Here is a 16,481-nt window from a genome sequence, read left to right on the forward strand (position 1 = left end):
AGAATTGGTCAACAACACAGAGGAGAATGTAGGAAATATGTTGTTCTTACTAAGTATTGGATAACAAATAAGTGAGAATATTTGTGTTGTAAGAGCCCTGGAGATGGTTGTGGAAGTGTCAGTGCCACAGCAGCGCATAGAAGATGAACACAGACCAACTAGGTAGAGAAGATCAGACTGGAAGAGATGATCTGGGCCTAATAAACTATTCACTGCAACAGCAAATGCATTGCATGAAATGATTGTTAGGTATTAACTACTAAAACATAGCATGCCAAGCAGACTAAAGGCTTACTGTCTTCATTCAATCAACCATCGCCTACTCGACCACTTTAAAGCTTACTCCGTACATATCTACAAAGGCTCACAACTATTCTGAGAACTGGACTTGCGAGATTCAAGAAAAGGGAAGGCAACACAGACGATAGATTGACTGTCCAAAGGAATTAGGATGCCCCGTCACCCCATCCTCATTCACATATTCCAAAGTCCCCGTGAAACACAGCTTGTCAGTACCAAACTACGATTGCCAAAATACATGATCAGATACATTGACAAAGATGATATCAAAAAGGGGAAATACATTACTTATACTGCTCGGAGCAGACGGCTAGACTGGAAAGGGGTTGTAGGACTAGGACTCATTAACAAGACTCGACATTCTTCGTATCTCGTATCTTTTGATCGGCCAAGTACATCCAGCGTATATCAGTGGATTGACTCAGGCTATCCATAAGAAGCAATTCAATATCAAGAGTCTACACTATATTTTGGACCACAAAAATGCAAACAACACTGGCAGCAGACGGAGGTGAAGGAAGCTCGGAGGTCACAAGCAACAGAAGTTTGCTGCAGCGCCCCAAATCAGGTTGAATCACGTTCTCAACGCCATAGTTTCATGGTTTGCCTTAGGCTCACCACGCTTTGTCCCAAGCGTGATTCACTTCCCTCCCCTGGACTATAAATACCGTGAGCTTTTCCTCCTCTTCCTCCTTTCCCTTCTTCTTCTATCCTTTCTTCCACGTAGGTTTCGACTTTCTCTCGGTGGTTTTGGGTTTGATTTTTGGGTTTTGGTTTATGGCTCTATCCCTGTAAAATACTTGCATGTTGAGTTCATCTCCTTGTGAGAAATTCCTTTGATATTCCATCGGGGCGGGTTCTGTTTTTCTCTTTTCTCTTCGGTCCTTCGTGACTATGCGTCCTTCGTTGTGACAGGATATGATGATACCTGCGTTTCGTTTGCTGTTCACAGCGCGCGCAGTCTGACTGAACACAACAATTGTACCTTCCATCTGAGATCTCCGAGTCTTCCCTTCTTTATGCTGAGATCAAGACCGTGACGAGATTCTCACATCTCTTCTTTCCAAATTTTGTGACTATCGCTTACCTAGTGCTTCGAGACTTTGAGCGAGGCACTCGATACGTTTATCAAAATGTTGTTTATCCAGGCACTAAATTTATACAAACCCAGAGATGACACTAAGAAATAAAAGAATAATTCTTCGACAGAAAATTAAACGCCCTAACCAATTCTATGATCGTTGTAGCTTCACATAACTATCATTGTCTCATAAACCTCATAACTTCGAACAACTCGCTAAATGTGTACGCTTGACCGTAGATCAGAGTTGACCATCAGTACCCGCCATGATATCCGGACCGGCCATCAGAATTTTGTCCATGGTATTGCTGTTCCTGCGACGTGCCATTCCCCGCCTGATGATCCAAATCCCTCGAGCCATGAGAAAACCCGCCAGGAATGAAATTGGAAATAGTACTCTCCAGCTTATTCAGATTGGACATACCGGGAATAGGCAGATGAGAAAGCTTATCCCAAGGCAAACCCGAGCCATGAGACTGCTGCGAGCTTGACTGCGAGCCCGACTGCTGCTGCGAGAAAAACGAAGAGAACCCACCAAGTCCACCGGAAGAATGACCCTGGCCCTGGTTCTGTCCATATCCATGTCCATGACCTTGGGAACCAAGCGCAGCAAATCCACCACTGCCGCCATGTGTGTGAGGGACACCACCAGTGTTACGGCCTGCTCTGACACCTTCGGAACCGAGAACGTCGTTTAGGTCGGCACCGCGGTCTGGACGGGAGTGGACCCAGCTCTGCACAGCTTCGAACATGGTGCGGTGGGCTTCGTTGTTCATGTCTCTGAAGGCGGGGTGGTGGAAGATTCTCATGCAATCGTTCAACACTTCGTGTTCTGGGACGTCGATATGCTGCCAGGCGTAGAGGATGCGGGGGGCAACGTACTTCACAATGGCGGAGGCGACCTGGCCTGCCGGCTCGTTGAGAATGTTGGCGAAGTGGTCCTTGGAGAGGAGCGAGTGAGTGGGATCCGTGCAGTGGGGATCGGTCCACGGCTCATACTGGTGTTTGCCGGAGGCGGCAACCACACCGGAGGAACCTGTTTGCAGAGACTTGGAGGCAGCGTTGATGAGAGGACGAATAAATGGTGCAAGCAATGACATGATGAAGACGGTTAGTGTTTCGGTGATCTTGTCGATGATCGCTTCTAGGCCTGGGACCTTTTCGATGATTGAGTTCAGCTTCCGGACAACCTTGTCTCGGAAGGCGAGAATTGGATAGATCTTCTTGACGGTTTCTTGCGCGTTGAAATCGGGCATGCCCTGGAGACCGGGCTTGGGCGATGGGCCGTCTGCGCGAGATTGTTCTTCCATACCGCGAGTTTGAGCATAGCCCATATGCGAGCCTCGGGAGCGGTTGGTCATCTCCTGCTCATCAGAAAGCTTTCTCAAATCCTCGGCCTCGTGGACCAGATCTCTCGTTCCTGGAATCTTGCCCAGTAACCCAGTAAGAGCATTGAGGGAGTTGTTTGAATGGGAGTTGTTCTCAGCATCACCCAGCGCGATGTCCATCTCGTTAACCTCCGACTGGGTGAAATGATCGGTAGCCTCACCCAAGACAGAGTGGAAGAAATCGACCATACCAAAAGTGCCAGTCACCAGTGGGAAGATATTATGCCCACGGACATTAATCTGGGTAGCCGTCCCAGTATGTGGAAAGACATTCTGGAAGCCCATCTCCCGCAATGCTAGCTCACAGTAGTTAGTATGCGCCGCGAAATCCTCAAGCGTGTGAAGGCCCTGTCCAAGACACCGCAGCGCCTCACACAGATCCTCTTCATTATGCTTGCGCTCCCCACCATGGGTATACATGCGTCCGTAGTGGATGCTGCGACTCAAGCTATACTTGATATAGGCAGAGCTAGTAGCCCAATCTCCCTTCTCATTCGCGATATAGTTCTTCATACCAGTCTCCATATCAATATCCAATTCCACCTGGCGAATCGGCCCTCGCAAGCGCTCGTCGTACTGGCGCGCATCTTCATTATCGGCATAATCCTTAGGGTTACTGGAAAGAGTAAGTACCAAACACGTGCCACCGGAATCAACCATGAACTACTTACTCGATATGCTCCTCAGGACGATAAACCCCAAGTCGCTCGGATGTAACCTCGAATTCTCCAGTCGCATAACCGAAGCTCAGGAACGAGAGGACCCACACTAAGATGCGGATCGTTTCGGCTTGGAGATTTTTCAGGGTCCCGACATCCATCGCCTGTGAACTGCGCCACTGTCAGTGGGGCTCGCATTGACTTCCTTTTCCCACAAACTCACTAATCGCGAAGCCAGTTGCCAAAATAAACACGCTTGATCATGGTTGATGTCCATTTGTGCCCCGCGATACATGCGATCGTTTTGAGCACATCCTCGATATCACCATGGCGCCAGTTCTTGCCTTCGACTGCAGAAATAGAGGCAATGTCTGGGGAAGATTAGAAGCTGTCAAAGGAGCAGAGTCTAAGTACTCACTGCCAGCACCGAAGGCGTGGACCTGTGGGAGTAACACAAGACACACCAGTAGGGCGGAGATCCCTGTATGGAAAGGCATGATGGGGGTTGAGCTGAAGGTTGAAGCGTAGAGAATTGTGCCTTGTGGGATTTCTCAAGTTGATATGATGATATCGCAAGGAGTTGGGTATGTTAGGCTCAAAGAGAATCGCACAGAGGCTGTGTCTCACCGATCTACGGCTTGCCAAGATCGCGATGACGTTCCATCGTAGCCCAATCATTAATCGACACCTGAGGTATACTAAGTTTACTTTTTACTTTTATTTGTATTTGTATAAAACTCCGAACAATGAATTGTTTCCAGGTTGACCCGTAAGTGAATTTACCACGGTTTTTCAATGCGGGGCCGAGATGATACCGATAGGCATATAGTACCATGATACTAAGTTGGTAGAATGTGACTCCAACAACTGCAACCCGAGTTGATGTCAAATCGGAATTTTAATAGAATCCGATCTGAAACACATGGGAAGGATCCACAGTAGCATCAATGAATATAAATACAATGTGACTGTAGTAGGTAACATCTACTGGAATACCCCGCCTGATAAGCCCCGCGTTTTGTATAAAAAACAACAGAACCTAGACAACTCTCTCTACCCATCACATTCGCCATGTCTTCCACACCAAACCTCGACGCCCTCCAACGCGACGGCTTCGTCATAATCCGCAACCTCCTAACCCCTACCGAAATCGCCCACTACCGCACCATCGCCACCGAAGCAACAACCAAAACCCGCGCCGGCGGCTGGCCACATTTCCGCACTGTCCCAAAACAATTCCCTCCATGGCCCTTAACTCCACCTCCAGCCTCCGAGGGTGGCATATGGGGCGTCCAGCACCTCATGCACCCAGAAATGCCAAATCGCCAATCCTTCGCAAAATGCTACTTCTCCCCCCAGATCCTTCAAGTCGTTGAAGAACTAGTCGGCGTCTCAAGTCCTACCTCAGAAGAACCCCTCGTCATGGAATTATTTAACCTCCTCGTTGCGCCAGAAACTAAGGACTTCGAACTCCGCTGGCACAGGGACGATATTCCGGAAAACGCATCCGCCGAGGAAGAACTCGCACAGCTAGCGGCGAAATCGCCTGGAGGGAGACAGTCGCATGCGCAGTATAATCTTGCGCTATGTCCTGATGCGTCGCTGATTGTGGTGCCGGGATCTCATCGGCGGGCACGGACGGAAGTGGAACGCAATGCTGCTCCGTATGAGCCTTCTTTGCCTGGTCAGTTGGTTGTGCAGCTGCAGCCGGGGGATGCGGTGTTTTATGATAGTAATATCTTGCATCGGGGGGTTTATAAGGCGAAGCCGGAGGGTGGGGAGGAGACGAGGTTAACATTGCATGGGAGTTTGGGGGTGAAGGGTGGGGATGATGAGAAGAAGAAAGTGCGGGCTACGGCAGTGTTGCAGCATGGGGTTGGGGCTTGGGTGCATAGGGATGATGCTGCTTTTGGAATTGGGGAGAGGCCGGAGAAGATGAGGGCTAATTTGGTGGCTATGGGGACTGGGGAGGGAATTGGGTATTCGTTGCAGGGGTAGATTTCTGTAAATTTACACCATGTTCTCGAGAGGAACCTTATTCTTTGACTGTCAAGATAATGTAGATGAGAACTTCCTTGGGCGCCATATCCAGTCCTCTACTATTCAGTTACAGTGAGCGTCTACTATATCAAGTCATAGAGGCTGCACTACTCTTACAAATTGCAGTTGTAGCTAGCAGTAGACCATGAGAATTACCTAGTCATCTCTATATGCGATTGAAGCTATCTGCAGTCTATACCCACCACCCATAAACATCTAGCCTACCTGAGTAGCATTTCATTCCATTCCTAAGCAATCCCAGCAGCCAGCTGAACACCACTAGGCAACCCCATAATTTGTCCAGCCACACTCTGATCACAGCTACCCAGACTAGCCCCCGAAGAATCAGTCAAGCAACCATCATCGCTCTTCAAGTGACCCGTAAGGAAATGAGACCAGATGGTCCCAGAGCCAGTTCCACATTCTACAAGTGAGATAGACCCGTCCTTGGCGGCAAGACACTTAGAATTATCCGACAATGGGCTCAGAGTGAGCTGACTGCCAGATCCAGAGACAGACCAGACTTGGGAATCGATCGCATCACATGCCTTGAACGTGACAGTGCTTGAAGCGGTCAAACACTTCCCAGAGGCTGTGTTGAAGATCATACCAGTTGGGGTAGTCTTTGTGCATCCGCGCGGGGGTGTGATGCGGTAGACAATAGTGGCGTGGGAATCAAGAGTAATCTCCACGGAATGTTTGAACGTTTCAACGGCACCAGTCCACAGATCACGGGCACGGTACTGGCAGCCGGAATCCAGACCGAGCTGCGCTACCGGGATTGTGATCTTCGCGGTCTTATTTCCACGGTTCAGCACAGTGAGAAGTCTATCTCCGTTTGCCAGTGAGCGGGTTAGAACATCGAAATCGGCGTTACGTGTAACCAAAGCAGCCTGCTCGGCCAGTGGATCCTGATCGACGGTGATGAGATCCTTGTTCTTGAGGAAGGTGATGACCTCCTCCGGAAGATCGGGGATATAAGCACTGATAATGAGCGGTGCCCCGAATGAAGCCCACAGCGCGAAATGTGATTTCTTCTCGTCCTCAGTCAGACCCGGGTGATCGGGGATCAGGAAGTCGGGATCGTTGTAGTAGCCCGGCTGCTGGTAGCGTACAAGCTGAATCTGAAATTCGTAGTTCGCCATGATGCTTTCCCACGCACTGCCTTCGCCCGAGTAAACAAGGATATCGTCCGAATGGCGAGCCAGATCCCCATTAAACGGGATCCAGTCCATGACTCTCATCCAATCGGTCTCATTGGTGCAGAAGTATGCTGGTGCAGATTCGGAGAAGATCAAGGGCTGTGACATCTCGTTGAGGATCGTATGCCACTTGCTGTATAGGGAGTGGTATTCATCTCGTAGAGGTCGTCCATCCTCGGCGTAGACGTTGCAACCATCCAGCTTGAGGTAGTCAATGCCCCAGTTAGCAAAAGTCTCAGCGTCTTGCTCCTCGTGTTGGAAAGAGCCGGGGTAACCACCACAGGTCGCATTGCCTGCGTCTTCATAGATGCCCAAGTGGAAACCGCGTTCCTGGACATAGTTCGCCAGCCAAGGAATACCATTGGGGAAGAGGGTTGAGTTCCACTGCAATGAGCCATTGGCCGCACGAGAGGTTTGCATCCAGCAGTCGTCAAGGTTGAGACGATTGTAGCCTGCATCAAGCAAGCCGCGGTTGAGCATGGAATCCGCAGTCTCCGTGAAGAGCGTCTCATTAAGATCGCATTCGAATCGGGCCCAGTTATTGAATCCCATTGGAGGGCTAGGAAGAAGACCTGGGTTCTCAACTGAAGCCATGACCGGAAGTAATGGGGTCATTAGAAGACTCGCCATTGTTGCTGGCGTCCAATTCGTGAACGATTGTCTCATGCTCTAGGATGCTTGTATAAAGAAAAGAGCTCGAGTTTCACAGCAATGAGCCAATCAACAACAATGTTATTTTGCTTCTCCAGGCATCATCCATGCATTTAAAACTCCGGGATTTCACACTGAAGCTGTTCCCCGCACCGGAGCTCCGTTGCAGATCTGCAAGCGCTATCGTTTACAGCGGGGGACGTGGTACTCAGGACTGCCACCGTGGTACTGTCACCGTGGCATCGTCCGATAAGAGCGTTAAATGAAGCCCAAGATGAGGTAGATCGGAGTTCAGGAATCAAACCAAGTCAGAGCCCAGTTTAGATCGTGGCTGATCAGCTGAAGTGCCGATAAAGTGGCGCAAGAGCTGAGCCACTAATCACAATTCCCCCTTGCTTATACTCGTGTTGAGCTCCGAAGATTCCTACCAATGGGTGTAAAAAGACGAGATCGGTATGCCCGTCAGATGCATCACATCGCAATCATGCATAGCGAAAGCAATTGTTCCCCTGAGAAGAAAAAAACAGAGAGAAAAAAGCAAACATAAGAAGACTTGCAGAAAGCAAGTTTATCTCGAGAATGAATGGAATATCTGTGCTGAAGTGATCATCTAACTCTTACTAGAAGTGGATAGATCGATAATCTGAAGTCACAGTAAAGAGAGGAACAGGGTCTCTCCCCGAGGTCCTAACGGCTAGTGGGGAAAGCCAAATCCGAAATCCAGAACCTCCAGACTTTTGCGAATTCTCACTTCCTCAGAAAAATGCCCGAATCCAAGACCAAAATCCGCCCTCAGCAATCCTGCTTAAGATGTCGTGAGCGCAAAGTCAAGGTACATAACCTCACCCCTTGAACACCCTTGAAAGTCGATCCCGCCCCGGAACGATCCACCCCGAACCCCCGATCCATTCACCCACCACTCACTCTTCGATATTGATTCGATCTTTCATTAGTGTGATCGCTCAATTCCTTGTCATGCCTGTATCATTCGTGGGATCGAAGCTGAATGCACCTACCTAACTACCCCCGAAGATCGCGAACACATCGGCCAAGCGGAGATCATTGAGCGCTTACGTCGCGAGGTCGCGCAGTTGCGCACGCAGTTAAGTCAGGGTCCACGACCACGATCTCGTCCTCGTGAACTTAGCGCCGAGCGTGTCGGTCGCGAACACGATCGCATTGTGCGCTCGTCTGGGTATGCGGGATTGGGGAAGGGGATGGTTAGTGATGTGGGTGGCGTGATTGGGTATGCGAGCGCTGGCGGCGCAGGGACGGAAATGACAGAGGGGAGTTGGGATGGGTCGTCGCCTTCGTCATCGGCTATGACACATTCCTTGTCTGTCAATAGTCCTGATAGTACGGGGAGTGGAACGGCGAGTCATACGCAATCGATATATCAGGGATCGACATTCGGGACCAATACTGAGGATATCACGACAACGACTGGCACGGCCTTTATTGGCGCTAGTAAGTTTTTCTTTTCTTTTATGATTGAGACTTTCCAAGTTCCCCAAGTTGGGTCTCTTTTTGCGATCGTATGTGCTGACGGTGGGATAGATTTCGTGGAAGACACGAATCTTGCACATTGTCAAGGAGGCATTCCGGCTTTTGCACCTGGCGAGTTACCTGCTTCGATTTCTATGCAGAATCTACAGCCAGTAGGCATTGCGTCACAGATGTATCAAGGTGACGGCCCCCACTATGCGGAAGACTGGGGTAATGCGCCATACATGCAGGACTATGCCAGCTACATTCCAGAGGTGCCAGCCCCACATACAAATCCGGTCTACGAGCCTCAATTATATCAGCATCCACAATGGGGACATGGACACCAATTCATGCCTGCACACCAATATCCGGATTCATATTCACATTCATCATCCATTGGCGCTTTCACTGCAAACCAGGATCCACTTAACGTCTCGCAACCATTACAGAGTCCACAATTTCTTACCCATGAGTCACTCTCGCAGCACCCTTCCATTTCCATACCAAACTCGTGGACAGGCAAAGGGAAAAAGGAGCTTCTGGAAACTATACTCGAAACGATTGGCAGTTGCGACGAGGAGCGCGTAGATCAGGTCGTGCAAGTTGTCAGGGCCAGTGCGACGCCCGAGGAAGCTGTCTCGGGAATCTGTCACGTCCTAGGGATTGGGAGTGGGCGATGAACGCTGGTCGCGAACCGCCCTTGACATTCCTGATGCTGCCCAAGTCTAATACGTAATGAAAAAAGAGAAATGAAACTTTTATACATTAACACCGAAACACCGAAATGTTCATCAATCGTAAATCGTATGAGTAGCCGTAAATGGGTAAGGTCAGGTTCTCATTTCGAAATCTGATCATTCGTCTCCATGGGCCGCTGCCCATAAACAAAATGAAAGAAGAAGTATAGATGAAGATTGGAGTTCATCAATTCGGTGCACACTTTTTCCATATAGACCTGTACCTCTTGAAACGAGAGGCCCAGCACCCTAGTAAACAAGGCAAGACTATACGGCTCCACAATTCTCAAAACAAGAACTTTCCCAAGGCGACCTATCTCCTTAAGCGGGCGATTCTTAGCCCATCCCCCAATGGGACACTGTCGAGAATGAGAATAATGCATAGAAATACCCAGGAAACACTCACCTTGAATATGTCATCCGTCACGTTGACAAATCCCCCACTCTCCATCCAAGACTGAACCCGTGGACCGACATTCATTGGTTTTCCAAACTTCCTACTCGCCCCATTCAACTTGTCAATCCAATCAACCACCGTAGGCGCAAGAAGGTGCGTCCCATCATCCGACGTCAACATGGCCTCAAACTCCTGCACCTCCACCCACCCACCAGGCCGCACATGCTGGTACGCCTGCTTCAGTAATCGCGACCAATCCCCAATCCCACCACCCATACTCCGCATATGAATATAATCAAACGCCTCTGCGGGGGTGTACGCCCAATCGCTCTCAGCATCATCAATAAAGAAGCGACAATTCGGCGGTGCCCAGCTCGGCTGGATGGGACTGAGGTCCGTACCGATGATTTCTGCGTTGGGAAAATCTTCTGCGACCTCGAGAGCCCATTCGGCGGTTCCAGTGCCTATATCGAGGATACGGCGCGGGGGTGGAGTGGGGCGGTCCTCGCGGGGTTGGATTGGGGCGCGGTAGAGGTCGCCTCCGGTGATTAATTTGAAGAGGTGGTGCACTAGACCGAGGCGATCTTGTTCTTCTTGGTCGTTTGGGACTGGATATTGGCCATGTCGGTAGGCGTGGTAGCGGCGACCGTTTTCGTAGCAGTAGTCACGGACGGAGGAGGCGAAGGAGAGGTTGGAGTCCACGATGGTTTCGTTGTCGCAGAGGGATTCATCGTCACTTGTCTGGTGGAGAACTTGGTGAGACTGTGTTGCAGGAAAATTGATGTGAAAGGGACCATAGGGGGTGAAAGTGCATCAATCTTTTCGATAGGGGGTAAAAGAAAAGCAAGGGGGATTCAAGGCCGAGAGGCTCATATAGTATAGTATACTTGAGTCAAGACGCGGAAAGATTTCAGATACATGATTCCCTCCAAAGGTAGCACTTACATCAACTTGTATTTGTTCGTGGGGATTTGGATGGGGCATAATGAGAGAAAGGTGTAGAAAAGAAAGAAGGAAAGAAAGAAAAAAAGAAAGAAAGAAAGTGGGAAAGGTAAGATGAAATAAAAAGCGATGGTGAAGCTATCACTGAAGCTGAAATCCCGAGACACGGGATACTGGAAAGTTGATCTATCAAAACAACCCCGCAGAACAATATATCATAAGCTTGGATCCACTTTTTACATAACTTGACATGCCATTTTGAATTTAGGTCGATCTTTCCTTTTTTTGGCCTCTTTGAGACTCATCTAATCAATTCAATATTCAATTCAAGCTTTGCAGTTTGAGCTGTTCGTCAGCGGTCAATGCCCCATAAATCTCCTGGAATCCAGGTTGCTGAGATGCTCGTCGGAAAAAGTCACCAAGGAAGCTCTGGGTTTCATCATCACGGCGTCGCACCCCAAATACACTCTCGGAGCCGCCCTCCCCAAAGCTCATCAACTCCTGTTTTGTCATACCCAAGCCAAGATCCAAGATTTGACCGGGCTCATCCTCCCACTCATCATCCCCATCATCACTGTCGGCATCTTCAAGGGCACGAGCCGCAGCCGCATCGATCTCCTTGTTACCCGAAGCTGCTGCCAACTCTTCCACCAGCACCTTGATAATCTTCAAGGGCGCAGAAACCGTTGTGAAACGGTCCGGGTTGTTACGTGCCTGCGACCGGGTCTTTATGCGACCGGTATCCTGGACAATCAGGTCGCCCTTGACTGGCACCAGTGACACTCGTGGGTCGGAGAGCTCATACAGATGAGCTAGCGCGAAGATGTTCTGCTTGATTTCGTCATAACCCGCAAAGTTGACAGAGTTCTCTAGCCACTTGCTCAGGACTACGACGAGTCCGCTGGAGCCACCCAGATTGACCTGGGCGAGGAAGTCCACAACCTCACGCGCGCTGATTAGCGTCAGCCGGGCAAATACGAGGATGAGGCTCTGGATAAATTGGGCCTGTTGAGCAGTCGCAAGCCGCTGGGCCACAGCTTGGAGCAGCTGGGGAAGATAGGGTCCCAGACGCTCCGAGCCGGCCCGCTCCACTAGCTCGGCAGCGAGCTGACCGACCTCGGTGGCGGCGTTGTCGTCAACAGCCGGCCCCAGTAGTCGATCAATGATCACGAGCACAACTTCGATCGCTTCCTTGCCGGACTGTGGATCCCGCCAGGCGACGAACTGGTTAAAGTCGTGGGCAAGAATATGGCGGACAGCCTCCGTCGCAGGTCGGATAAGCTCAGCCTCATCAGAGTCCAAAAGTAGGCGGTTGAGCTTGGGCATCACCGTCTCGACAAATCCAGCAGGAAGAGGCTCCAGGCTCCGTTCGGCCAGAGCCCGAAGGAGGTCAGCTGCGAAGTTGGTCAGAGCATTCTCCTCAGTAAGATTACCCACGTCAATGGCTCCCATCAACGAGGGCAGCACCTTTTCGCAGAGGTGCATGTAAGCCTCGGGGCCGTGCTCGGCGATTTGCTCCACAATGTCCTCAAAGGCTTCCGTAACTGTCATAGTCAATTGGAAATTTTCAGCTCCGCTGCTGGCAATGTTAAACAGAACGTCAATAGCGGTCGATGATAGGACGATGGCCGGGTCTGTCATGATGGTGTCTCGGAGGGTCTCGGCCAGAGTGATTGTAAGGTCGTCACTCTCGACATCTTCACGCAGGTCATGTGCTGAAACAAACTCCGAGATGGCCGAGATGATGAGGGTCTGGAATGGGCGTGCTGCAGAGGCGGGCAGCGATGGCATGAGGTCCTGCAGGACTCGGATGCCAGCAACCTTAACCACCTCAGCGGGATCTTCAGCAATGGCCTTCAAGGTAGCCTCCAAGTATGAGGTAGTAGTTTGCTGGAACGCATCGCCCGACACTTTAGCCAAGGCACCAGCCACAAGGTAACCCCGTGCACGCAAAAGCTCCTGCTCCTGCTGAATTGCATAGTGCACAAACTGGTTGAATTGGGCAGCCAATTCCGGAGAGATTTGTTGAGATACCTCAGAAAAGTCACGAAGCAGACAATTGAGAATGTAAAGGCATGCTTCGCGGGACTTCCAACTGTCAGATGTTCAAGTTAGCTGAGATTCTTTTCAAAGCGCAGTAAATAAATCATAGAACTTACGAAGACGAAGCATCCGCAAAGACAGTGTTCATGTGGCTTAGAAGTCCTTCCACAGTTGTTCCTTTTAGCCATTCGCCAGTCTTGATGACCAGGTCGCCACTGCAAGTGCGGGGAGTGTAGTTAGCAGTAAGAGATGTTTCCTCTGACAAAAACAGGTTCACGTCAATCTCCCATAGGCCTTCCTCTTCTGTGGTGATTTGGGCGTATGAGCTAGCCAATTTCATAATCTCGGGCAACCAGCCAGATGTGGTTGCCGCAGCGCCCGCATTCTGAAGTTGCTGTTGCAGCTCCGCCTTTACAGGGGGAGCCTTTAAAAGAGTCTGAATGAGGTCTAATTCCTCCAGGACAAGGAAATCGAGTGAGTAGGGAAGGCCGTCAACATCCTCCAGACGCCCTTGACGTTCTTCTTCAATGAAAAAGTTTTGGTAGATCGGCAATGCATTCGTGAGTTCCGTCCAAACTGTTGAGAAGTAGTTCGGGCTCTGAGCAGTCAGAAGTCCAGGGAATACCATTCGGATCTTCATAATGGTCTATTAGGGAGATTTAGTCTATTAGCCAACTTTCTCAGATTTGGACCAGCAAGACTTTAACAGTACCTTAACAATCTGAAGTTTCAGACCAATAACCCCACGCCATTGCGAGGGAACTTCACCCCCCTTGTTGGCTTCTTCCTCACTAGGTTGCTGAGGAAGTGGCGCCTTAAGGGTCTCAATAAAGAATGGCGACCATCCACCCAGCAACTCATCCACAAACTGCTTAATTGCGACCTTGTGTTGCTCCAGAACCATCTCCAAGGTATCAAAGCAAGACCGGAAGACTGCAACCGAGAGAGCCCGCAGCATAGGCCGGCGGGATTCCGAAGTAGCGACGGCAAATAGAGACGAAACCAGATCGCGAGCAACATTGAAAAACTGATCTTCACCGAAGCCCGTGTCGACCAAATCCAGTAGGACCTTCAAGGCACCGTGTAGCGCACCATCGGTGGTGGCGGGATCATTGATGATGTGTAGCAACGAAGGCAGCAGGTCTGGCCAGTCGTCCGGGAAATCCGCACTGGCAATCTTGCTAACAGCATAACTGGCAGAGGCCTTGACCTTGCGCTCGGGAGTTTCGGTGACTGTCGCCAACTCGAGCAAAGCACGCCGAATCTGAGCTTTGTTTTCATCGGTCACAAGGATCTGGCCCTTGAATTCGTCAAGGACGGGGGACCAGGAGGCAGCGATGAAGGTGCGGAGCACGGACAGGGAGGACTGGCGAAGGTTGACGGGAACCGACTCATGTGAGGCAATGGCGGTGAGGGAAATAGGGAATGATTCGTTTGTATACAGGCTTTTTAGTTGAAGCTCTGCAGCCTTTCTTGTATCGGCCTTAGGGGACTGAGTGTCTCCAAGGAGCGACAAGAGCATTTGCTCCATGATGGGCGATAGTTCAATGAATCAATGGGCAAGACTGATGCAAAGGATCTGTTCTCCTGACTGTGTTGCGCCGATGAATTTAGGCGAGTAAACAGACAGAGTGAGATAAACAGTTGGCTCCAGGCCGTGACGCGCTAAAAGGAGTTTTGGTGGTTGCGCGCGGGCGCGATAAGTGATACACGAGGGGCAGAGGTGTGATGTTTAAAGAACACCCAATCCAATTTTAAAACGGCAGAAATCCGCACTCAGGATTCGTAAGACTATTCTATACTGATCATAGCAGAATAGTTATTATTTTCACTTCACTTTATATGTGACAGCAAAAGTCAGTTCTATACTGCATTTTGATAGTTTTGACTGTCGACGACCCTTTAAATAAAGCCAAATACATAACAGTGTTACTAAGCGGTAGGGCGGTGACATGTCCTTTGCTATAGGGGCGGTCAATCCAATCCGAGACATGTTATCTACATGAACAAACATCGGAATTGGTAAAGACACTAGGGGAAAGGAAACAAATGTTTAGCATTCCAAGGCTCAGTTCACAGCTTTGTTGCAGATGCGATCGATTAATTGATTATACTGTGGACTATACCGAAAACATCTTTCCATGATTCGACCTATCCCTGACCCTGACGGTTAATGTGACGGTTAATGACTTGTAACCTGGCTTTCAATGACATCCATGGACATCCATGGATTGAATACATGCGATACCCGTGGAAATCGGTGACGGGTTCATTCTAGAAAGAGGTATAATTCCTAACTCACTTTGCCCCCACAACTGCCTCTCGCCAAACCTGCCTTGATGAGCTTGAGATAATGGGGCTCGGGCTTACACCTCAATGAATTGTAGTTTTGCTCCTGATGTCAGAAAGACTGAGACGCTGCAGCTGATGAGGTAGCAAGTACTATCATCAGAAGCTCACCACCAATTATAAGAGTCATGCGGAGAGACTATATAGAGTTATTCTACGTGCCATGAGTTGTAGTCAAAGAACCGTTGGTTGACAACCCAGAACGATATCCTAATTTTGAGATGGCGACCATACCCAGACACTTGGTCTCCTGATTCTGGGCCCGCGTTGGGCTGACAAGGCTTGACAAAGCCGGGATAGTCTTTTTTTTAGCGTTATCTTGAACATTGTCCAATAGTAGAAACCCAGGCTGTTGGGTAAGTACTCCGTAGTGAAATGCAGCAGCTGCGACGAGCCTCCTGTTTAGCCCTAGGTTTTTGGGGTGTTTGAGTGGGTTTAGTCAAGTCAAGTCAACACGTCATTTTGTGACAAGGACTCCTAGTCCGTGATCCGGAAGTAATCTTCGTATATTGCATCATGGTACATGTGTATGTACCGAGGGTGCCTGGTCGGACCCGTGTTCGTTGGGCGTTCAAATTGACAGGCTCAGGTACACTATTTTCCTGTTAGAGATAGATTGGCGAGAGGGGGTCTGAGATAATGCGCTATTATCAGATTTTCACGGCCTGACACCGCTTAGTACCAGTGGATCGCGATCTTTTCGGAGGGCCCACAGAATTGACTCAATGTCAGCCAGATGAGACCATGCGTTGGCATTACGCACTATAGCTTTGAGACAGTGTAGTCGACAATAGTGTCAGGTACCATAGAGGAATCTTGATTAGTAAACAGAAAAAAGTTTTCAACATGGGAGACCGTTGATAGCTTTGCAGTATACAACGCGTCATGCTGGGGGGAGGGTGGAATGGTTCCAAATGGGGTTGTGTGCCCCTCACTAAAAATCCTTACTAAGATCATCATGATCACCGGAGAAAATGAAGATCATCACTGGTGGCGGTGACAGTAGAAACAGGTGGAAAATCAATTGATAATCGCGGCATATGGAGCCCATCTCATACGCTCTCAATGTTGTATATTTTCCACCCTAGTGCCGGAGAAGTAATGGTGGTCTCCCCGGGAAGTCGTACCCTTGTCTTGTCGCCGCCACTGCCGTCAGAGATGGGAAGATCATCGGGAAAAGTGCCAAGTCTTACCATTACATTAC

At 49.7% G+C, this 16,481-nt stretch overlaps 6 protein-coding genes across 6 annotated transcripts; 2 read left to right on the forward strand and 4 right to left on the reverse strand.

Moving 5' to 3' along the window:
* Positions 1-1,635: 1,635 nt before the first annotated feature.
* Positions 1,636-3,925, reverse strand: N7520_011486 (Het-C domain-containing protein; the record flags this gene model as incomplete). The annotated part of the gene is made up of 4 exons (XM_057145419.1): positions 1,636-3,385; positions 3,441-3,599; positions 3,652-3,799; positions 3,847-3,925. 4 exons carry the CDS (start codon positions 3,923-3,925, stop codon positions 1,636-1,638), a joined length of 2,136 nt encoding a protein of 711 aa, XP_056991173.1.
* A 574-nt stretch (positions 3,926-4,499) lies between these two features.
* N7520_011487 (phytanoyl-CoA dioxygenase family protein) lies at positions 4,500-5,426 on the forward strand (the record flags this gene model as incomplete). The annotated part of the gene is made up of 1 exon (XM_057145420.1): positions 4,500-5,426. One exon carries the CDS (start codon positions 4,500-4,502, stop codon positions 5,424-5,426), a length of 927 nt encoding a protein of 308 aa, XP_056991174.1.
* Positions 5,427-5,716: 290 nt separating this feature from the next.
* On the reverse strand, positions 5,717-7,300 carry aglA (putative alpha-galactosidase; the record flags this gene model as incomplete). Its single annotated transcript, XM_057145421.1, has 1 exon — positions 5,717-7,300. The coding sequence occupies one exon, from the start codon at positions 7,298-7,300 to the stop codon at positions 5,717-5,719; it is 1,584 nt and encodes a 527-aa protein (XP_056991175.1).
* Positions 7,301-8,084: 784 nt separating this feature from the next.
* N7520_011489 (Zn(II)2Cys6 transcription factor domain-containing protein) lies at positions 8,085-9,489 on the forward strand (the record flags this gene model as incomplete). Its single annotated transcript, XM_057145422.1, has 2 exons — positions 8,085-8,153; positions 8,275-9,489. The coding sequence occupies 2 exons, from the start codon at positions 8,085-8,087 to the stop codon at positions 9,487-9,489; spliced, it is 1,284 nt and encodes a 427-aa protein (XP_056991176.1).
* A 158-nt stretch (positions 9,490-9,647) lies between these two features.
* N7520_011490 (class I SAM-dependent methyltransferase) lies at positions 9,648-10,927 on the reverse strand (the record flags this gene model as incomplete). Its single annotated transcript, XM_057145423.1, has 3 exons — positions 9,648-9,905; positions 9,953-10,705; positions 10,889-10,927. 3 exons carry the CDS (start codon positions 10,925-10,927, stop codon positions 9,648-9,650), a joined length of 1,050 nt encoding a protein of 349 aa, XP_056991177.1.
* Positions 10,928-11,206: 279 nt separating this feature from the next.
* On the reverse strand, positions 11,207-14,459 carry N7520_011491 (uncharacterized protein; the record flags this gene model as incomplete). Its single annotated transcript, XM_057145424.1, has 3 exons — positions 11,207-12,980; positions 13,045-13,574; positions 13,641-14,459. The coding sequence occupies 3 exons, from the start codon at positions 14,457-14,459 to the stop codon at positions 11,207-11,209; spliced, it is 3,123 nt and encodes a 1,040-aa protein (XP_056991178.1).
* Between the last annotated feature and the right edge of the window lie 2,022 nt (positions 14,460-16,481).

The sequence above is a fragment of the Penicillium odoratum genome (assembly GCF_028828045.1).
Source record: "Penicillium odoratum strain IBT 22623 chromosome Unknown utg000008l_segment0_segment0, whole genome shotgun sequence".
NCBI lineage: Eukaryota > Fungi > Ascomycota > Eurotiomycetes > Eurotiales > Aspergillaceae > Penicillium > Penicillium odoratum.